This window comes from Mustela erminea, chromosome 17 (genome assembly GCF_009829155.1).
Source record: "Mustela erminea isolate mMusErm1 chromosome 17, mMusErm1.Pri, whole genome shotgun sequence".
Taxonomy (NCBI): Eukaryota; Metazoa; Chordata; class Mammalia; order Carnivora; family Mustelidae; genus Mustela; species Mustela erminea.
This window is the reverse complement of record NC_045630.1, coordinates 3,355,173-3,378,207: the sequence shown is the minus strand read 5'-3', so window position 1 is coordinate 3,378,207 and position 23,035 is coordinate 3,355,173. Positions and strand designations below refer to the sequence as shown.

General features: G+C 54.2%; 2 protein-coding genes across 16 annotated transcripts in view; both read right to left on the bottom strand.

Annotated features, from left to right (window-relative positions):
- Positions 1-4,622: 4,622 nt before the first annotated feature.
- Positions 4,623-7,275, bottom strand: MYOCOS (myocilin opposite strand). The gene is made up of 2 exons (XM_032319179.1): positions 7,181-7,275; positions 4,623-4,764 (listed from the first exon to the last, which is right to left on the bottom strand). The coding sequence occupies exons 1-2, from the start codon at positions 7,273-7,275 to the stop codon at positions 4,623-4,625; spliced, it is 237 nt and encodes a 78-aa protein (XP_032175070.1).
- Positions 7,276-20,134: 12,859 nt separating this feature from the next.
- PRRC2C (proline rich coiled-coil 2C) overlaps positions 20,135-23,035 on the bottom strand; it is a 95,885-nt gene continuing 92,984 nt past the window's right edge. For 8 of the 15 annotated variants that reach the window (XM_032319008.1, XM_032319006.1, XM_032319005.1 and 5 more), the window contains one exon: positions 20,135-22,069. In XM_032319008.1, the coding sequence (XP_032174899.1) occupies positions 21,812-22,069 (258 nt within the window). In that variant the 3' untranslated portion in view covers positions 20,135-21,811. Of the gene's footprint in view, positions 22,070-22,508; positions 22,562-23,035 lie in introns of all 15 variants that reach the window. The other 7 variants (XM_032319010.1, XM_032319019.1, XM_032319017.1 and 4 more) reach the window with 4 other exon arrangements.

Genomic DNA, 23,035 nt, shown 5'->3' with positions numbered 1-23,035 from the left:
CATCTGGCACAGAGCCTCTGACCCTTATGCTGCCTGGTAAAGAAAGGGCACCTATAGGCTGGGGGTCAGACAACAAGCTGCCTTTGAGAAAGCCAAACTCCGAGTGAAGCAGATCAAAGCTGTGGCCATCTCCCCAGCAGGGCTGCCCCAGGGTTGCGTGTGACCGGGACTCCAGAAGGTATGGGCTGGGTGCTGTGGCAGAAAAAATACACAAGGAGAGAGCACCCCTGGGATACGGGTCTCAGCTCTGAAAGGGGACCAAAGCCCAGTATACCCGAGCAGAGCCCCCACTGCTGGCAGGTGCACACGCCCCTCCAGGTACAGCCTCCCACACGGCAGCTGTCGGGCCAGCGATCACTCATGAGCCCTGACCACTGACTCATTGCACTGGTGACCCCGACAGTGGGAAGCCAAGAGATAGATGACCATGGATAAGCCTATGTGGGGTCAGGATATGTGGCAAGACATCTGGGGGCGTCTGCAAGAGCTTGAGGCAGACCTCCCTGTTTTCCACGTCCCAACTCACGAGGGGCTGACACTCCCCTCAGCCCCCGCCCCAGCAGCTCGCAAGCTGGGGACCCAGCCTGGGAAGAGCCCTAACTACTGAGTCTTCAGCAGACACAGCGGGTTGGGCGCACAGAAAGAGTGGCCACTGCAATGTCCAAGGAAGACGGCAGATTGGCATGAATGCTGGGTTGTTCTTGGAGTACAGAGACGTAGTTAATGTAGGAAAAGCATGACCGTGTTTTCCCGACGACGCCCAAGGTAACCACCAAGAGAGTCTGAGACCATCCACCAGAGTTCCCAGCCCATGAGGGACTGGCAAATTGGTCCTGTTGGCCCCTCCTTCCAAGCGAGGGCTTTACATATGCCTGGGTTTGTGGACCCTGCGTGTGGCCTAACACCACCTCGCCCCTGTCCCCACACAAACCAAGCTGCCAGCAAGAGGGGGAGACACACGACCACACATAGACACCCTCCTCACCGAGACAGCCTCTGGAGACCACATTTCAAAAATCACGACATTGAGCAGAGGTTCTGTCTCCCCTGTAACCCGCAAGCCGCAGGGTGGGCGGAAAGAAAACATGGACTATTAAAGGAGCAGATCAAGTTACTAACAAGGGTGGGGCGGGCTGAAGTTCTGGCCCAGTCTTGTATACGCTTGAATGATCGACCACAGGGCCTGTGCCCAGATGCCAGCCCGGGGACCCCCGTGGAGGCACCCAAGGCTGTAACGGTGTGGAAGTCATGGGAAATGGCCAGCAACCCCACCCCGACTCTCAACCGGTGTGAATGCATCTGAGGACACCAAGCCCATCTCACCCCAGAAAGGAGCTACCTGCGGAAATGGGATGTCCCACGGGGATGGCAGACTTACTTGGCCCTTCGGGGTGACAGGGAAGTACTCCATCTCCACAGCAGGCAAGACCTGCTGAAATGCACCCTTGAGAGCGCCTGGATGGCTCAGTCGACTCAGCATCTGCCTTCGGCTCAGGTCATGATCCTGGAGTCCTGGGATCGAGCTCTGCGCTGGGGGGTGGCGGTCCCTGCTCAGCGGGGAGTCGGCTTCTCCCTCTACCACTCCCCCTGCTCCTGTTCTCTCTCAAATAAATAAATAACATCTTTAAGAAAAAGAAAAAAAATAAGTTCAGCCAGCAAGTCTTAAAGACTAGCAGACAAAGCCTGTCTTTTCTGAACACTGAAACGCTGAAGTTATCTGAGGGTTATTCGGATAGCACACGGTGTTCATACCCGAGGAGTCTGCTAACGGGTCGTCTTTACTCAATCACGTGACACAAAGGAACACCCTGATTGATCCGACCTCCAGCTTAGGGGACTTGATAAACCAGTAATTCAGATCAGAGGCTGTCGTAGAAAAATGAGTCACTGCTTTCAGGCATCACCGCCTGAATCAGTGACTTCTCTTGCGTGCGCCCGTGCTGTGGCTGTGACGTGTGCCTCCCGTGCCCCAGCCAGCCCGCACAGGGGCCACCCCGCCCGCACAGGGGCCACCCCGGAGACGGCCCCTGAAGACCCTGCTGACCACCCAGGACCCGTCTGGGAAGAGGGAGTGGCTCACTAGACTGCAAGGGCGGCCACGGTCATCATGGGGGGAGGCCTGAGGAAGCTCCTCCCCAGGAGGGGATCGCGGGTTGCCCCGGAGCTGGACCCGGTGCAGAGGCCCCTCACCTCCCTTCCGTGCGCTGGGAATGTGGCTCGTGCTGGCCTCTCCCCCTCCCTGGGGCAGCTCCGAGGGCTCAGGCTGGACGCGGTGAGGAGGTATTGAAGACACCTGCAGGGCAGACACACCTGAGCCCTGTGAAGGCCTCTTTATAAACTTCCGAGACGTGGCCAGTAATGCAAGGGTCCTGTCATCCTGCTGCCACCCAAGACAAGCCTGTGTGGGAGCGCCCTGTGCTTGTGAAGTCTGCCACCTACCATGCTGGGGGGCCCGGTTCTCCCCTTCTCCGCCCCCCACCCCTACACCACCTCCTGCTCGCCGGGGCTGGCTTCAGATTTCACCTGGGAAGCTCCCTCGGTGATTTCAAACCAAAAACACGTTCCATGGAGTCAGGAATTGGGGTCAGGAACTGACAGTTTTGTTCAGTGATAAGTCCCTAGAGCAGTGCTTGGCTCACATAGTAGCCAATATTTTTTATTTTTTATTATTCTTTTTAGTCCATTTTTTTCCTAGCAATTTAATTTTAAAAAATATTTTATTTATTTGTCAGAAAGAGAGAGAGAGAACGCACAAGCAGGGGGAGCAGCAGGCAGAGGGAGAAGCAGGCTCCCTGCTGAGCAGCGAGCCCCGTGTGGGCCTCGATCCCAGGACGCTGAGATCTTGACCTGAGCTGAATGCAGATGCTTAACTGACTGAGCTACCCGGGTGCCCCTTTTAATTCATATTTTTTTTAAAACAAATACGTGAGCTGAAAAAAACATCCTGGAACTTGTTCAGAAATAACTGGAGGGGCGCCTGATTGGCTCAGTCGGTGGAACATGCAACTCTTGATCTTGGGGTTGTGGGTTCAAGCCCCATATTTGGGGGGGTGTAGAGATTACTTAAAAGTAAAACCTTAAAAAAACAAAAGAACTGGAAATACAATACCACAATGGTTAGTCTTTCTTACTTTTGCCCTCCTGGATTCTATTCTTAACTGGCCGTTTGACCTTTGCTGAACCACTTGACCTCTCTGTTCCAGCACGGTCTCGTAGAACTTTCTGCAACGTTAGTCGTGTTCTAGATCTGCAGCGTCCAGTATGGTGGCCACTAGTCTCATAAAGCTCCCGAGTAGTGGAAATGTGGCTAGCACAACTGAGGAACTGAGTTTTATTTAATTTTAATGAATTTACATTTAAGTAGCCACACGTGGCTACTGGCTATCCTACTGGACAGTACAGGTTTGTTTCGTCCTCTGACGGAGGAGGTCGGGACTAATGGGAGCACCCAGCTGGCGAGGACAGGCGCTCCACGCACGCTCCCCCCGACCCCTGCCCTGTGCTGCTGCAAGGAAGCAGACCCGATCAAAGGTTGGGTGGGGGACCAGAGTACATTTTTAAGGACAGGCTTGGAGAGAGGACACCCACAGGGACCCTACGAAGTAGATGAAATAAAAGCACCTCAGGAGATGCCCCGGTGGCTCAGCCGGTTGGGCGTCTGCCTTTGGCTCGGGTCATGATCCCAGGGTCCTGCAAGTAAGTCCTGCGTCGGGCTCCCTGCTCAGCGCGGAGCCTGCTTCTCCCTCTGCCTGCTGCTCCCCTGCTTGTGCTCTCTCGCTCTCTGAATATCAGGATAGTTTTCATATGTGGATTTAAATGTTTTAAATGCTATTTTTAAAGATTTTATTTGACAGAGATAGAGAGTGCAAGTGGGGGGAGCAGGAGAAGCAGGCTCCCCGCTGAGCAGAGACCCCCGATGTGGGGCTCGGTCCCAGGACTCTGAGATCATGAGCTGAGAGGAATGATCACATTTTTGATGTTTTCAAGCTGCTCCAACGAGCCTCAGAAGTCCTTAGAAGTACTTTGGGGGGGTGGGGTGGGTGCAGAGTCTTGACCTTGGATCGAACAAGACTTCTCTCCCTCTCTGCACTCTTTTCAGCTTGGGTTTCTTCTGCTACAGCGTTTGAAATGCACTTAAATCTCCTAGAAGCACAGCTTGGAAGTACTGTCCTTAAATGTGCACGACATTAGCCCGGCACCAGCAGACACAACACCGCTCAGTTAAGCGAGTGCACAGGCCACAAGACTGTAATGTGCCGGGCTGAGCTTTGAAAACCCAAATCTCTCCTAGTTCTCCGGAGCGCAGTTCTTTAAAGTCACAGATTACTGGACTTCTCACCAACCCGATTTAATAACAAACACTGAAGTCTCGCCTTTTTTTTTTTTTTTTTTTTTTAATTCAAAGACAATTGACGACTCTCCATAGAACAAGGCAAATGAAAGCTCAAATGTGAATGTCAATCATTGACTTGGCTTGAAAACCCAAAGATTGCCCTAGTGCATTCGTGAGGATAAACACCACTCAGCCGTGACCGCGACCGCTAGGAAAGGAAGAACAAGGATGTTCTAAGACAAGACCGTCTTCAAAGACCCCCCGACCTCCGGGCGGGCTCACGGCCGGCTCAGACTCTGCAGTCTTCAGCGGGCGAAGGAGGCGGCGCGGGGGGTTCTGAAGGGCCAGCCACGCCAGCAGGGCCTTGCTCCGAGTCCAGAGTGGGGGGCATCTCCCCGGCTTCATCACTTTTCTTGGTAGATATCTCTTCTCTGGGAGGAAAGGCAGAGTGAATTTTTTTTTTTTTTTTTAAATATACAGGATTCTGGGGGTGGGGGAGAGAAAGAAAAGAACAGAAAAAAGGAAACCCCCAGACCCCAGGGAGAACCAGTCATCACGCTGAAGGCCATCCTTCCTGACTCCTGTATCCAGGCCTACAGAGCCCTCAGCCGGCAGAAGGGAGAGGGACTCCGGCCAGGCTTCAGTCACCACTCAGCTCTGCTCAGGGCCCAGCTGTCCCCTCCACTGGCCCCGTGGGTCCGGCCCTACCAGCCTGTGCCCTGTCCTGTCAGCTGAGCGCAGGCTCGCTCTCTCTCTCTCTCATTTCAGCTAGTCTCTGGCTAGTTCAGCCTTTCTAAAAAATTTTTTTAATTAACTTCTTTATGGGTTGGAGGGGCAGAGGGCAAGGAGAGGGAGAACCCCAAGCGGACTCCCCACTGCGCACAGAGCCCCACAGGGGGCTTCATCTCATGACCCGGAGATCATGACCCAAGCTGAAACCAAGAGTTAACTGGTCGCTCACCTGACTGAGCCACCCAGGCAGCCCTGCCCAGTTCAGCCTTAAGTCCACTCTGTCCCTCCTTTCTGCCTAACTTCTGCCCTGGGATCCCCCAAACCTGCAGGCTAGCCTGCCTTTCTCTGGGTTCTACCAGCGTGTTCCCATCCTGCTCAGGGCTGGGCTGACCCCATCTGCAGGAGGGGAGGACTAGCCTGTCAAGGGCTTGAGGAGTTAGGCACCTGGAGCTAGAAACGTCTACCCGTAGGCTCGCAGCCACACCTCACGACGAGTTCTCAGCCGAGGCGGCGGAGCTAGGGGGGACTTAGCCCAGTCACGGGGCTAGTACAAGGCAGACCCGGACTCCTGCCTCCGATCTCCACAAGCGCATTGCCGTACCCCCCAGTCAGAGCTGTCCCCTGACTTTGCTGAAGGGACAGGAGGTGACGGAGAAAGGGTTAAGGGAGGCCTCAGAGTTCTGGACGTTCTTCCTTCTTCAGCAAACACTGGAGCAGAGGGACCACAGCCTCCCGGGGACAAGGCCCACGCTCATGAGGTCAACCCCGGGGTCATACTTGCCATGTACCCCTGTCAGTGCAGCTTTGCAACATCCCACCTTTATGATAAGCCACTGTACCTAAGGTTTTGGTTTTGTTTTGTTTTTTTAATCAGTTCGCCAAGGTCATACATCCCTCCCCCTCAAACTCTAAGGTCAAGAAGCATTGTGAGTAATACTGGATGGAGGTCCATATTTCAAGTCAATTTTTACTTTTTGGACAACTAAGTATCAGTTTTAATAAAACCATTGTTCCTACGTTCATACCACACCTGACAAAACTCAAACGACAAGCGTTAGCTCGGCCAGTTTTCCTTGTTTACACACACTTGGCGTTATTAGGAGTTCAAGCCAGGTTTCTTGGCAGAAGTTTCTAGGCTGTTGGTCTCTTTTGGGGGTTCCATTCATGGAGACTAGAGAAGGTAACTCGCAAACGCACTTAACCACCACAAGAAATCGCAGCATGGTGGCCTTTGCCGCAGGTGAGCGAGGAAGCCCCTCCCCCTTCCTCCAGCTTGTAGCGCCCATCCCCCCACGGGGAAGCCTCCGACAGGCCCGAACCCCAGACAAGCAGCAAAGGAGCTGCCGCGAGCCGGACAGCTATGTCAGGAAGGCTGGTTTTCAGCCCTACTAAATCCTAATCTTTCTTTCTTCACCTTTAAATAGCACGCGACTAGATCTGAGGACCTGGGGCCAGAGAGGACAGGACACTCCACACGGGCCATCATGGGCTCGTCAAGAGTCAGCAAATCACAATACATGGTGCCCAGTGAGATCCGAATTTCGGGTAAACACCGGAGTTTTTACTCTGAGCATATCACAGAGACTGCACGGACATCCTTAAGCCAAAACCCTTTGTGCGCTTGATTTAAAATACAAATCGCACCAAGCCCACCGTCCGGGGAGGGTGTCGGGCAGCGGGGTGAGGGTCCGATCCGGCCCGTGCGGGGCGCCAGGCCGCGGGGCAGGAGAGGGCAGGGCTGCCTGCAGGAGCTCCCGGACGCTGGGAACCAGGCTGTGCCCAGGCTCGGCAAAGTCCTGCGTTTCCATCCCGGGGGCGCATCACCCCTTGCGTCCAGAGCCGCACGCGACCTCCCCCCCAACCCCCGACGAAGACCCCCGGATCTGAAGCCCATCCCCGCCCGGCTTTCCCTGCCTGCTGAAAGGCCACAGAAGTCGGCTTCGACATGGGGGACAAGGCAGTTTCTCGCCCATAACATCCGCCCTGAAGCGACAGGTGCACAGGCTTGAGCGCAGCGCACCAGGTGTGCGGTGCTTTGCGGCGGCGGGTGGGGTCCGCCCCCACCCCTCGCCCCTGCGCCCCTGCGCCCCTGCGCACCGGACAGCGCTCACCTACCCCGTGGCCATGGTGACTCTGCGCCTGGTCACCTCGGAGGCCAGGTCTCCGTAGGGCAGGTTGTTGGCGTGGACTGTGAGGCTCTTCTGGGCCATGGCCTTGCAATCCGAGGACTCAAGGGCTCCGGGCCGTCGGCACCTCCGAATCTAGAACACAAGCGCCAGTAGTCGGCCTTCAGGCCAGACGTGGGTCCCGCCCAGCTCGTCTCTGCTGGGTCCTCAGTGGGGCCTCCCTACAGCCCAGCCACCCCGCGCCCCCGGCCCCGCCGGTCCCCAGGCAGATACTTCTTCAAAATCGAGGTCAGTAACATGATCCCCAAGGTAAAAGTTGGGGAAATGGAGGCCCAGGGAGGCCACTGCTTTCTCCCCAGGTCGCACAGCTGGGCCCTCCCCTACTGCTCCCGCCGCAACCTGTGCTTCTCCCAGGGAGCCCTCCCCTCCCGGGCTGCTTGGCATCACCGACACCTGCCGGCTTTCTTCCCGGAGCGCTTACCTTCTTACCTGCTCCTTAGAACAAGAAACTATATGCTGGCTAATTGAACATAATAATAAAAATAAATAATTAAAAAAAAAAAGAGGAGGAAAGGGCCATGGGCCAAGCTGGGGCTGACAGAGGAGCACGTGGCAGAGACACTGGGGACACGACGCTGACACGGAAGGTCACAGCAGCCACCCACTTAGTGCTGGCTACCTGGGATGTCCTCTAACCTTTTCTTTGGAGACCCAGTCACTGTGCGAACGAGGTTCTGGGCCCCCCGCAGAGTGAACGGGGAGACTGAGCTGGGGAGGAAGGAGGCAGCTTCCCCGGGACACAGCTGGAATCTGAAGCTGGGCCTGCCTGGCTGCAAAGACTCCACCGAGGAGCCCAGCGACGCTGGATTTCTGCCCCCAAGGATGAGCCCTCTCCAAGGAATAGGAAGGAGTCTCCATTCCGGGACCCCTGCCACACTCTCAAGGTGACCCTGTGGCATGACCGGGGAGGGCCTGACCTCCCCAGTCTGTTCTTCTGGCGGGAAAACTTTGTTCTCAGGAGGTCACCCAACTGATGTACCTTTCAACCCCCGCTCAGCTCAGTCTGGGACCTGTTCCACTCTTCAGCTCATGGTCTCGGGGAGCAGCGCCCCCGTTACAGACTCTGGACCCACATGTCAGCGACAGCACTTCCACGGGGAAGGAAAAGACCAGAATGTCACCACCATCAGCTCTCACTTCTTCTGTCTTTTATCCCCATGGAGTCAGGCTCTCTCGGAACTGGCGTTAATGGGATTGATTTGCCCCGGGGAGGTAGCAGCTGACACAAATTTTTCCCTGCAAATGTGACCTTGATGAGGAATCCCCACAGATGTTGCAGGGAGAAGACGGCACCGCCCTTGCTCCCACTTTCCTGACGAGGCGGCAGGTGCCTTGGCTTTGGAACAGAAGAGACTGATGGCAAGGCAAGGCTCTCGCTTTTGCACTGAGTGATCCCGGGTAAGTGAGTTAGCCTCTATGAGCCTCGGTTTTCTTACCTGTAAAAGGGGAGTAACTACTAGGGCAGTAGGGACGGGTGAGAAAATACAAAAGTCCTTCATTTTTACCTTCCTCCCTGCCCCCATTTTAAAGTGTTTAAGTATCTGCCCCAGGACGTATGTAAATGTGTAAATATATTTAGCCCCAGGATGACTATGAAGCTAGGCGTGTACATAGACTGTCCTGCACGTAATAGCCAGGAATGTAAGCCTCTTCCTCACAAACGTACTTCTTGAAAGCAGAAGGTCCATTTTCCCTTCTCCCCCATCCCAGGGCCTGGCAGAGCGTGGAGATCCTAGTGGGAGCCCAACAGCGACAGCATTGTGTTCCCATCTGTTTCCTTCGGCCCTATGATTACCCAAGTCTCTAAACTCTGGAGGGTTTTCCAAAATGTAAACAAACATCTGTATGGTGTTCGAATAATGTCAGAAGCAACTATCGCACATCAACTCCAGAAGGGACACAGTGATGGTACTGACTTCTTAAAATGGTCTGTTTTGTGTTTGTTTGCTGCTGTTGAGACACAGCGGCTTGGGGAACAACATTTCAGCTTTAGATAGGAACGCAGGGGCAGTCTGATGTGGCAGATACGTCTCAAACGATTCAGCGCACCGCAAACCCGTCTGCCTCCCACACCACCTATCCCTCATGATGGGCCAGACGCCTCGAAGACACCTTTCTCGGAATCGTGACACCCAAACCCGAAGTTTCCAGTCTGGATGGGCAAGCAGCAGCCTGGCTGGGGGGTCTTTCTTCACACCGACCGCAGTATGGACCCCAGCGGAAGGCCGCGGCTGCTTGCAGAGCTGGGATTCAGAACGTTGGCTGCCTGGAGTCGAAGTGTAAGCTTAACAACCAAGCTGGTCCACCCACAAAACAAATGAGTGGGTAAGATACAGTGAGAACCTGTGTTCTCTAGAAACAACACGTACACAGCTACCACATGATTGTTCATTCGAAATAGGGGCAACCTTCCGCTGGGCTCTCTTGGTGATGTGTGTGGCACACACGGGGCTGATCTCAGTGACGGGATCTGCTGTGCGGGTCCGCGTGGCCGACGAGGGACGGGGATCCTCTCGGAAGAACAGGAAGGGGGACCGGGCTGAGCCTCACAGGAGGAGGTGACCCGGAGAGTCTAGGGACGCCATTCCTTGGCCATCCCTGCGACAACAGAAGCATGGGGCTCCAGCCCTCTTTGCGACCGTGACTCAGCCATTATCGCCGGGAACCTCACAAACCCGGGGTGTGATGTCTGCAGGTCGTAGGATGAGCAGCACTGACCAGCGCGACACCTGAGTCCCCTGCCGGCAGCTCAGCTCCCTGGGCCGCTGCTGGGTCGTCCTGCTTGCCTGGCCGAGTGCCGGCCCGAGGCCCACTCACCTCCCGCAGCTGTGTGTGCCCGAGAGAAACACAGCCTGGTGACCAGTCCCGCTTCACAGCCGGGACCGCAGACTCCAGGTGGGAGCTCATCCAGGCCACGAAAGCCCTCAGCTCAAACCTCAGACGCTTCTTCCCGGTCCTCGGGCCGCGTAGAAAACTGCAGCCGTGGTGAGTCTGCGAAGCTGCCCACGGTCCTTGCCTCCTCTCCGGCGCCTGCAGGCGAGCCCGTGACCCGCTGAACACGTTTTCCAAAGCGGCCCTCGCACTCGGGCGCCAAACGGCATCGTCTGTTAACCCCCCGCCCCCAAGGCCTTTGCTTAGCAGCCCCCCCCCCCCCAAACATCAGCTTTCCTTCCCCTCTCCGCCGGCTCTTTCCCAGCAGTGCACAGACACGGTCTTTCCTCCCGTCTTCAAACCCCCTCTTGCACCCACTGTTGCCCACCACACAACAGATGAGCAAAAGTCTCTTGGAAAGACTTGCCTGTGTCTTCTCTCTCCGCTCCTTCCTTCACGCTCTATCAGCCCTGCGCCCGTGGCACTGGAAACCATGGATCCCTCGGCCCTAGGGACATTGTTTTCCTCGACTTTCTCCAAGCTCACTGGTCACTCCCTCAGTTCCTTTTGCCTCTTCCTCGATTCTTAACACTAGAGCATCCGGGCTCAGGCTTTGAATCTCTTCTGTTCTCCACACCCGTCTCCCTGTCGATCTCGCTTAGTTGCATCGTTGAAATAACCGTCCATAGGACGATGGCACCCATCTGCCTCCAGCCCAGATCTGTCCCCTGGACTCCAGATGAACGCACCAGCTGCCTACGTGGCGTCTCCATTTAGCTAATAACCACGTACACGTGACATGTCCAAGACTGAACGTTACTCGACTCCTTCACATGTGTCCCACCAACTGTCTTCCCCGTTTCTTTTAAGGGCAGCCCCTTCCTTTCGGCTGTTTGAGTCTCAAACCTAGAAGTCATCTTTGCCTGCTGATGGTTCTGGGAACCCAGGGGAAAGGGACGGCCCACATTAAATAAAGTAGAAATTCTGGAACAAATGGAAGAAGGGAGCGGAAGGATTAGAGACGTGGGCACTGCAGACTGGATATACTGGATAAGGGCAGAAAACTCCGCCCTTGGGTACACTCTGTGGGTCAGCTTGGAGGACACTCGTTTCACCAAAGGGACAAAGTAAGCACTGCACGGAAGTGTTGCGGCATCACTGGGAAGCTCAGGGGCGGCCGTCCTGTCCTCTGGAGGCCGGGGCTGATGGCGGGAGATGCGGTTATTGGAACTGGCCTCACAGGGCAGCGAGCAAAGTGGCTAATGAAACAAGAGGTCAGCTAGTTGTGTGCCACAATCCCAAACTGGTGGAAAAAATTACCATAATGAGCGGCAAAATCGGAACGGCAGCTGGCTGGTTTGATCCCCGCAGAACTGCAGAGGTGGTTACTAGAGCACAGCATTCCCAGGAAAGCTGGGCAGACCACAAATATCGCTCGGTTTCTCCAAGCAAACCAGTGTGGACGCTTCTACTAGCTGCGATCAGTGGCCGCCATGTCCACACGAAGTCACTGTCTCTTTGCTCAGTTTACGGACCTGGAATACTGCCAACTGGAAGAAGTCAGCGGGAGGAGAGGCCGTAAAACTGCGGTGATGACTGCCAGGAGGGACCCGGTGGCCTGACGCTGGGGAGACCTGCTTTGACGAACTCGACACAGGATTCAGCCTGCTGATTCCTGCTGCTGGGCCGGAGGTGTCAGCACGGTCGCTGTGTTAGAGCTGGGGGGATGGAGAGGCCACGGGGTCCGTCCGCGGCTTGAGTGTGGGACCGGGGCGGACGCCCTGCCAGGCTGGCGGGACTCTAGCCCGGGGCCGGGGGACGCACGGTCGGGGTGGGAAAGGCTGAGCCCCCTCCTCGGGGCCATCACAGTCAGTACCTCGTGGGGAGGCGGCAACAGCCCTGTCAGATGCTCTCCTTAGAAGCCGGAAGGGCTGGGCGTGGTGGTTCCTCGAACCTCCCCATTCCAGGCGCCCCTCCGGCCTCTGCAGAAGCCACACCGAAGACCACGGCAGACATTCCAGGACGGCAGCGCCGTCGTGTTGGTCCCAGCGGGTGGGGTGGACCGACCGCACCGGGGCAGCCGTCGGGGGCACAGCGGTCCCGGGTCCGCTACCAAAGACGGTCCCGCCTCTGGTTGCGCTCTTCGGGGCGCCTGGTGACTGGCCTCCTGGATCCCAGCCTGGCCCCCTGGATCCCAGCCTGGCCCGGCCCAGCCCCCGACGGCGCGCCCGCTGGGAGCAGCTTCTGGAGCAGGTGCGGCCTCACAGCCCCGGGATCAGCTCCAGCCAGGGGGGCTCCCGGTTCCAGGGGCGCCGGCGGACGAAGGGGCCACTTGCCGGGTCCCGAGCTCCGGGAGCAGAACCACGGCCAAGGCCATCGGCGGCAGAGTCCCGCACCATCGAGCGGCGGAGCCCCTGACCTTGGCAGTGGAAGCGAGCACACGGCGGAGCTGCCTGTCTCAGCGGCTCTGGGCCCCTCGGGGTGCTGAGTTTTCGAAGCCCTGCAGCGCCCCAGCGGGAGATCCGGGCCTCACCCCGATGTGCTCACGTGGACCTGAGGGGCCAGCGGGCGGCCGGGGCCCACGGCGGCCGCGCATAGCACAGCAGCGCCTGTCCCCAGGCTCGTCCTGGGGCAGCTGGGGTGGCACCGCACGACGGTGATGACTGGAAACAGTCCCAGCAGGCGCTTTCGGGCATCTGGTCCCTTACTGCATGGGGGTCGGGGGACAGGCAGCCCCAGGAGAGACTGGACACCACGGGGGGTTCGTCTGGCTGGTCGGAGCTCGGAAACAGGACTGCAAACGCTACATGCCATCTGGAGATGCACAGTGACCGTGTGGCAGGAAGTTCCTAGACCCCCGAGGGCCCCGGCCTCCTGTCGTTCCCAACTTCCCGTCACCTCCGCCCGTGTGCGGACTTGGGGACTGGCTCCTGAGAAAGAGCACACGGCAGCCGCGACGGGCTGTCACTTCCAGGACGACGGGACAGGAAGACTGTGGTTTCTGTCTGGGGGCTTCCTGCTGGCCTGACTCCTTTGAAGGCAGCGGCCGTAATGGGGAGGCCCAGTGACGAGGGGACGGAGGCCTACCAACAACCAAGAGTGGCCTCGGGAGGGGACGGACTCCCCACGAGCCCTAAAATGAGGCTGCAGCCTGTTGAGAGCTGCGCAACCCCGGGACAGACCTCGAGCCTCAAGCACGTTGCGGGCCTGCACCTGTGTCCTGATCCACGGAAGCGAAGACGGTGTTTGTCATCGGAGCTGCTGAGCTCTGGGTGACAGCATGGGTGACAGCATGGGCGGACCCTGACCTTTTGGAAACCAAGGGCTGACCTGGAGATTCTGGGTTTCTCATCCCTGCAACTCTGGGCCTGTGGGTTTAGAAATTCTTGGTCTGAGGAGGGGAATACACCCCCCGGTGACAGAAGAACAAACCCGTTAAACTTTTATTTCTTTATTTTTCTTTTTAAGATTCTACTCATTTAGAGAGAGGGAACGGGGTCGAGGGGAGGCAGCGGGAGGGGAAAGAGAGTCTCAAGCCCGCGTCACACGGAGCGCGGAGCCCGAGGCAGGGCTCATCCCGCGACCCTGAGACCGTGGCCTGAGCAGAAATCAAGTCAGAGGCTTAACCCGACGGAGCCCCAGGAAATACGCGTTGTGTGGCTTCGAGTTACTCTGGGGTCCCCGGGCCGGGAGCAGGAAGTTCCCGTCCGGCGGGTCACTTGTCCCTCGTCGCGAAGCCGGGACCGCGGAGGCACGTGTCGTCTCGGGGCGGCCGCGGGGGCGCGGACAGAGCCGTCGGCGACGGGGACCAGAGTGTCACCGGGGACCGGCCGCGGCGTCTCGGGTCGCGCACTGACCTGGTCCGCGAAGAACCCGAGACCCAGGGGACCCCACGGGGCGCGCGGCCTCCAGCCTCCGGCTCCGTCCCCGGCCCGCAGCCGCCGCAGAGGCCGCCCCCCGCCCCCCGCCCCCCAGCCGGGGCGACCCTCACAGGACGCGGGGGTCGAAGCCCGCGGGTCGCGGGTCACGGACGGTCCAGCCTCCGCCGCGTCTCACGGCGTCTCCGCAGCGTCGGTCGCAGCCGCGGCCCCGGCGGCCCCTCCGGCCGCGTCTCGTCTCGGCGGCCCCGGGCCTCGGGCGTCCCCCGCGCCGGTTCCCGCGGCCCCGAAGCGCGGCGGCGGCCGGACTGATGAGGGAGCAAGAGGCTGGCTGAGAACAAAGCAAAAGCTGGCGCCTTGCACCCCCCCCTTTCATCCGCTCCCCTCCATATGTGTAGCATTCCTCAGGCGTCTTAAGAATTCTTTCTTTAGTCGTCGGCTCCGAACCTCCTCACCCCACCGAACCTGACTTAGGTTCTGGGACTTCATCAGGACGAGCGACCCCCGTCCGGCCGCGGGGTGACCCCAGCCCAGGCGACAACCGCGGGGCCGAGCGCCGTGAGCCGCGGCTTCGGGCCGGGTCGGGCCGGGGCAGGCGCGTCCGAGCGGGGGAGGCCGGGGTCGCCGCTCTCCGTCGGGCCGGGAGCCGCCTGCGGGGTCCGGGCTCCGCGCCACACGTGCCGGGGGCGGTCGGGTCTCCCCGCGCGGCTTCCGGCCCTGCGGACCCGGCCTCGCCCCGCGTCTCCGGAGCGACTTGGCGCCGGGAGGCTCCGCTCGCCGCGCCCGGGCCCCGACCAGCACCAGGTCCGGCGGGGAGGTCCGCGTCCTCCGCGTCGGGGCGGCCGAGCTCCGACCCGCGGCCCCTCCTGGCTCCTCCGCGCGTCTCTGAGCCGGTTACGTGCGCCCCGGGGTGGTTCTTTGTGAAGATCTTCATGATCCGAGCGAGGGGAGCCGGCGAGGGCAGCGCCGGAGGCAGAGACCCCCCCCCCCCAGCAGGAGCCTGACGCGGGGCTCGACCCCGGGACCCCAGGACCGTGACCTGAGACACTTCGTTACCCCTACTTTGTTCCTGGGAACCTGCTCAGACACACCCGGCCAAGCCTCCGTGTCAGAGGAGGGACGGCACCCAAGGGGAGGGAGCGCGGCCCGGCACGAAGCGCGGCCCGGCACGGAGCGCGGGGCCGTCCCGTCGGACACCCAAGCCGCCGGCGAAGGAGCCGCGCCCGCCCACGCTCCCCACTCTCCGGCTCTGATTAAACGCGCAGTTTCTGGGACGGTGGAGTCGTGCTTTTCGGGGGCCCGACAAGGACGGCGCCTGCCCCCGGCCGCTGCTGCTCCGGTGCTTCTGCAACACGAAGCGCCAAGGACCGCGCCGTGGCTGAGAGAGGACCTGCCTCACCTGCGGCCTGATCACATCCCCAGGTGCCTTTGGGACAAAGCTTAAAATTCAAGTACCTTGAACCAGGCCCTGATTCTGGGGGAGGGAAGAAGGGATGAAGCAGAGATGTTCACGACTAACTCCATTTTCCCTGTGGGGCTTTAAGCTGGGTATAAAGTCTGGTAACTTGGCCATTTAAGAGGAAACTCTGTGGGGGCACCTGGGTGGCTCAGTGGGTTAAGCCTCTGTCTTCTGCTCAGGTCATGACCTCAGCGGGGAGCCTGCTTCCCCCGGCCTCTCTGCCTACTTGTGATCTCTCCCTGTGTCAAATTTTTAAAATCTTAAAAAAAAAAGAAAAAGGAAAATCTGGAACATCCTTTTCTGTCTCAGACTACAGAAATCCAATACCCAACCCCCCAGCCCACCGCGGCTGTAGGGAGCACTGGCAACTTCTGCGGGAGCACCCTTTACTCTGGGTGTCCTACTCTTTCCAGCTTCCTGTACCCACAGTCTGACAGCAGCTCTTCCTCGGCACTGGTTAATTTACGTTAATACTTACATTTTGTAGGAACCACTGAATCCCTTAGCCAAACAAATATTAAAAACTGCCTCGGTAACAGTGTGTGTACCTCCAGCTCGAAAACCACAGCCCTAAGTCAGCACTGTGGGTACCTCCTGCACAGAACGGTGTGAACTCACTGACATGGGACACTGCCTCTTGGCAAATCTAAACCCGGAGGCCAGAACCCATCTGTCCCTCCTTTTTGCTCCTCTGCATTGTCCCTGGACCTGAGACTTACTCATCTGGAAGCACAGGCCTGCTGAATGACACATCCCTGCTCTAATTCCCCCACTGAACACTAATGCATCTGGGGGCTCCCTTTGCATTTCAGATGAGGGAACTGTTGATTTTTTTTTTCCTCCCCCTCAGAAACTGAGAAGACCAAAGTCTACGAACAATCCTATTTCTTAGCGGGTGTGTCAAGAAATGGTGAGAAACAAGGCCAGGTAAGTAGTGCCTAAATGCCTTTAGAAGATCTTAATTGTATTTAGAAACATCAGCAATGTAGACAGATGGAGGGGGAAGGGGAAAGCCTCCACTAGGAGATGGCTCAAGGCATCCAGAAAATAGGCCATTAGTGATGGAGGTGTGACCAACCTCAGGCCACCGCCTGCGTCTCTGCTTCCTCCACCAGACCATGCTGAGGTAAGAAACCGACTTCTGTATCTCTGGCGACTGATACATAATTGATGCTCAACCCCTCGCCTAATGTTACCGGAGTCTCATCTCTTGCTTAAAACTCTCCAGTTCTGGGGGCGCCTGGGTGGCTCAGTGGGTTAAGCCACTGCCTTTGGCTCAGGTCATGATCCCAGGGTCCTGGGATTGAGTCCCGCATCGGGCTCTCTGCTCAGCAGGGAACCTGCTTCCCTCTCTCTCTCTCTCTGCCTGCCTCTCCATCTACTTGTGATTTCTGTCAAATAAATACATAAAATCTTAAAAAAAAAAAAAAACTCTCCAGTTCTGAAAAAAATTTCTCCTCCTATGGTATCTTATTCCTCCATTGAAGAAAATGTGTTATTTTTTTCCTTTTTTATTATTTTTATTTTTTAATTCTTTGTTTCCAAATTTATTTTTTTTATTAACATAGAATGTATTACTAGCCCCAGGGGTAGAGGTCTATCGCCAGGTTTACACACTTCATAGCATTCACCATAGCACATCCCTCCTCAACGTCCATACCCTCTCCCCTCAACCCTGTTTTACGAGATTAAGAGTCTCTTAGGGTTTTTCTCCCTCCCAATCCCATCTTTTTTCATTTATTCCTTCCCTACCCCCGTCCTGCCTCTCGACTTCCTATCTGATTGACTTATTTCGCTAAGCATGATACCCTCTAGTTCCATCCACGTCATGGCAAATGGCAAGATTTCATCTCTTTTGATGGCTGCGTAGTATTCCATTGTATATCTACACCACATCTTCTTTATCCATTCATTCGTTGATGGACATCTAGGTTCTTTCCATAGTCTGGCTATTGTGGACATTGCTGCTATAAACAGGGTGCATGTGCTCCTTTGATCACTACGTTTGTTATCTTTAGGGTAAATACCCAATAGTGCGATTGCTGGGTCACAGAGTAGCTCTATTTTCAACTTTTTGAGGAACCTCCATGCTGTTTTTCAGAGTGGCTGCACCAGCTTGCATTCCCACCAACAGTGTAGGACGGTTCCCCTTTCTCTGCATCCTCGTCAACACCTGTCGTTTCCTGACTTAATTTTAGCCATTCTGACTGGCGTGAGGTGGTATCTCGTGGTTTTGATGTGTATTTCCCTGATGCCGAGTGATGTGGAGCACTTTTTCATGTGTCTGTTGGCCATCTGGCTGTCTCCTTTGCAGAAATGTCTATTCATGTCCTCTTCTTGTGTTTTTAAAAGTAATTCTTACATTGGAATCTGGAGTACGTTAGCGAGTCTTAAGCAAACTTTAACCACTTGCTAGATTTTCATACTGACTGATGCCCACTGCTAGTAGGCTATTAGGTCTGTTTTCAATTTCTACCAATTTCACTCTAAAAAATTCTTGTCAAATTAGGTGTGGGGAAAACTGGAAAACTGAGGGAGAGTATCTGTAAAAATTCAAAGGAATTCTGTATTTACCTACATAAAAGACTCTAGCAGGCATCTAGGAAATGGCAACAGGCTTCATCAAGAGTGGATGGAAAAATCAATACACACGTAAAATCAAGGAATTAAGGCATTCATAATTTTTGGTTTCCCAGTCCATAAAGATCTGAAGGCTTCTTTTATTTTTTAAGATATTTCTACACCGAGTATGGGGCTTGAACTCTCAGCTCTGAGATCGAGTCACATGCTCTACCGACTGAGCCAGCCAGGCGCCCCAGACCTGAGGGCTTTTGCTTAAGAATCCAAGAGACACCAGTCACAGCAGCTTCATTTCTGTGGGAAGCTGAACATGACCTGCCAATCCACCCCATCGTACCCCAAAAAAGGCTGAAAATCGATAGCACTCTTGGCCTGAAATATATTACCACTGTCTCTGGATGATTTCAGGAAAACCACGGAGAGCCCCTACTTGAGTGCCAACAGCAGGCTCAACCCTACACCTGAGGGTATGAATGAAGACCGGCGCAGGGAAGGAGGAAGAGGGCCGAGCAGAGGACTCCCTTCAGCAATGTGCAAGGCCAAGGCCAGTCCGACGTTAGGATCTCACTGTCCAGGTCTAGCTCATTTCACACACAGATATCTTACGGCTGATATTTATTTCCTAATCACCTAAAACACAAATTGCGATGTTTTCCACAAACATGTCAGCTGTGGCTAACTACAGATTACAGGTGGAAAAGGACCGGAAAGGGCATGTGGAAATACTGAACGTGCCAAGGTAGGAGACCCACCGGGCACCTGCGGGCAGGTGCCCTGGACGCAGTTGAGACCTAACGGGCCTTTCAGGTGTTTCTACGAGAGCACGTTCTGGTTCTATCTTCTGCATCTCGCCTCCACCCGAGAGTATGTTTACACTCTGTGATCTGCATTGTGGAAATAAGCAAATTAAATGCCTTTTCAAATTACGCTCATTCCCTAGGCCGCTTCCCCCAATTATTCTTCCATCATTAAGCACAATTTATTAACAGCTAAGGACAAAAACACCCTCTTCCTACTTCCCAGAATGGTTCAAGGGCAGAGAAAACGTTCAAAGGGTTAGTGGACTAAAGCCGCCGCTGCCATCTAACCACCACCACCTTCTGGGTTATCGAGCTGCATGCCAGAAAGGCCAGAGGTAAGAACTGCAGGACCAAGTTGTGGAGAAGCATTGACATAAATACCTCACTTTCACTGGATACTTTTTTTTAAGGGGGTGGTGGTGGGAACCCCCCGTATGATCCTACCTAGCAAAGGGCCTAAGGTGTTCATGGTTTCGAGTTAACACCACCCACTCACTGCACACACACACGTTGCTCTGAAGACCTAACACCTAGGAGGACTGAACTGAAGTGACTCCGTAAGAAGCAAGTGCGTGAAGTGGTGACTACTGCCCTTTCGGTACAGGTCTGGGACCCTGGCCTTAGCCACACCAGCAATGGAGAGCCCACTGTGAGAAAACCCTTCAAACTGAAAAGTTTGGGGCCATCTAGGTAGGGCCTGACAGAACTTGAGTTCTCTAAATGTTTACGAATCCCAGCATCCAGGAGTCAAGAAGGTACACAGGTCACCAGTGACCGGATTACTAGTTTTCCTAAAGCTGGGTCTGGAGGCCACGTGTTCCGGATATGGGATTTTAGGCAGTTAAAATCCCTTAGCACTTTGCTTTACAAAATGAGTAAAGCAAAACCCTTGCAGCCTGCTTACGTGGGCGACAGTGACTATGAACAGGCAGGGGAGATAAGAGAAATACCAATGGTTAAGTACTGAAATCTGTTCTGGGCCCTTCAATTTCTGCCTTAAGAATGGTGAAACTACGTTCTACTTTCAGCACTTCGCATCATCCAGAAAGACTTCTCTCCTCCTCCTCGACAGATCTGTTCTCAAAAGGAGTATGGCAACCCTGAGAACAGAGGCCCTATTATCCCCCATGACAACCTTTATTTTGCCTGAATAAACTTTACAGTTCTGAAAAGTTGGAATCAAGTCTTTAGATGATTACCTTCTCTTAGAGCATAATGCACTCTTGATCCCAGTTTTTGGTTCAGGACAGACTTTCTTGTTCCAGATTTTAGGAATGGATTAGAAGTTCCAAGAGTCATTATTTAGAGAATACTTTATTAGTTTCTGTAATCAAACCCATGTAGATAAGACCTTACATATTTAATACAGTGCGTTACCCCTGTACAAATGGAAAAAATTATGTTTAACATTTCTAGACCAATATGGCTGTTAATTTCTGTACAACGCCAACCCAACACGGCACAACTGGGATACTTTGTCCAAAGTTGACAGCACAGCTCAAGTTTCCAAAAATTCAAATTATTTATATATATATGTATATGTATGTATATATATATATTTTTATTTATTTATTTATATAAAAAGACCAATAGCAGTATGTTATGCATCAATAGCAGCAACAGCTTTTCCAGGTTCTGCAGTCATCTGAACAAAATTAGAGAGACATCCAGCACACTCCATTAATAAAAAAGAAGAAAAAAAAAGGTAAAAAAACAAAACCCCAGAAAACAGCAAAGTTCTGTTACTGTTGTGGTACCTGGCACCATTTTTTTAATTAGCTTCTCAATCATCATCTGGAAAGAAAACATTCTAGAATAACATCATTAAAAACAGCTCTGATAAAGCACGGTCACTATTACGTATCATAAAGCAGGTACAAGGTATTTTACATTCACAGAGGTATGATACAGTACTGTCCTACATCTATAATACTAGAAGATACAATTAAAAAGGCATTATTTGAGACTTGATTCTACTTTCCCAGCAGAGGGCCCAAAGGATGGTATGACACAGCTCTGGTGAAGAAATGACCTTCTTCGACAGGATTTCCTTCCATTAAGGGCACAGTTCTAGGTATTCATGCTCTTGATGAACATCAGTTAAAAACCGTTAAAAACAAATGAACAAACAAAACCCCACTGGATTCATATGAAGACGGCCGAGCGGAGGCAAGCCAGACTCAAACTAGTATTTTACCCAACCTGTCACGTGTGAAGACACGACAACTCCGTGGAAGAAGGAGACGCCAAGCAGCACGTCTAAGCTCTGGGCCGCAACCGAAACACAGCACCATTCCCGACGGAAGCAGCAGCCGAAGCCTGCCCGCCTGGACACGTCCAAGGGTGTGGACAGCACATTCCATCACCTGCTCACTCGTCCAGGAGGAAGGGGAGACCAGGGACTGTATTTTGATTGTGTTCAACTCAATCACAATGTTACAAAAATAGCAAGCTGCCGTAATACAAAATAAGGCTCCTCTATGCAGCACCAGTTATCTTCGGTTCCCGACCACCAAGCCCACAGATGCTACCATCACATCCAAAGCACGTAAGGGAGCAAAGACACCACCCGGTGCATTAGCTGAGTTCCCTTCGTTCGGGCCTGGCTAGTCCTCTGCGGGGTTGTGTTCCTCCTACTTCTGGTGTTTCATCTAACCGTGAGGATTTCAGTTCTAAACGAAATGCCCTCCGGGAAAGTGCGCACGAACCTGCTGTACGGATTCTGACCGGAGAAGCACGGCCGTCGGCATGGTGCGCACTCACAGCAGGTGCACGCGAGCAAAGCCTCATTTCCCTGCACGGCGGCTGTGTCAGTGTCAGTGTCAACTGCTCCCATGTCCCCCGAGCACCTCCCAGCTCTGGACAGGATAACGGCACAGGCCATTTTACCCCTCTGGCCGCTGGCATTATCCGACTTCGTTCTCCCTCGGTCCCCTTGCCCTCCCCCAACCCCCTGCAATAAACCACAGCCTTTAAGATTTTGTTTCTTCCGTTTTGATCGCCTGAGGTTTGATTGGTCCAGTTCTAACAGGTTTGGTGGCTATGGTAGGTGCGGGGGGCGGCTTTTCTTCTACTTTTTCCTGACAGACACCAGGAGGGTCGGTCAGTGTTTCAGGAGGTTTACTTGAATCACTGTCCACTTTCGGGGCTTTGCCTCCTATCTGTTTGCTCTGCTGTTGTTCAGAGAAGAACCGCTGCGTGGACTGAAGAACCTCTGCTCTCTGCTTTGCCTTAAAAAATGAGAAAGAGCGACTGAGAACGCCGCAGCATGAGCGGAGCCTGTCCGTCCATCTCCGCTCACTCTTTACCGACCACAGACCCGATCTCCCCATGTCTGGCCCAAACCAGAAGTACCTCAATGATCTTTCAGCTCTTAAAGGACAGATTTCTTCCTATCTTGGCAAATATTCCATGTGATTTTTTTTTAAAAACATTTGAAAACAGAACCACCTCCCACCACATTTTCCAAGTTTGCCCTCTTATAAAATAACAAGTCAGAAATTGCTGTTGGTCTGTAACTTTTCTGGAACAAAACTTATTGATATCAAATTCTATTTAGGGAGGCTGCTCACAAATTTGAAGACAGATATACGTAACACGTAAAACTTCTAGTTATCAATATGTGGTCTACAATAAAACGAAAAGGAAGCACTTATATTGTGGCATTACCAACACCTACGACCAAATGTCTTGTGGCTGAGTCCTCTTCCCACAGCTCTCTTCTGCAGGGGAAGAGCATCAGAAATTAGTAACTACGACTTCACTTGAGCACTAAGTTCTGATAGCTCCTACCACATTCTGAGCTGGTAAAATAATTTCCTACTTTTACTGACTATGTGCCCCCAAAGAACATACTTACGTCATCTGTAAATTATACCACTGTAACGTACACAATTAAAACTTAAGTTTCTGTACCTCTCGCATATAACAAGGAGCCCTTCATGTTCTACAGGAAACCTATACTATATAAAGATCTAAAGCAATTTCAAGAAAGTTTTACCCTCCCCGACCCCATTGTAAGCTCTAATTTCCAGCACAGGAAGGTATGAAAATCAAGTTCCAAGGAGACAGAACAACAGGAAACCTTGGCCCAATAGTTTCCAAAGATGCCTACACATTTTTTAACAGAGGAAAATCCTAGGCCCACAGCCTTAATAAAAGTAGATCACATTTAACAAGAGTTTCACTGCAGAGTC

What these genes read in the sequence shown, in the direction of transcription:
- MYOCOS (XM_032319179.1), bottom strand. Translation starts at nt 7,275, where the DNA reads ATGGCCCAGAAGAGCCTCACAGTCCACGCCAACAACCTGCCCTACGGA. An exon ending in AGAGTCACCATGGCCACGGG is followed by an intron (nt 4,765 to 7,180) that starts GTAGGTGAGCGC and finishes CTTTCCTCCCAG; the next exon opens with AGAAGAGATATCTACCAAGA.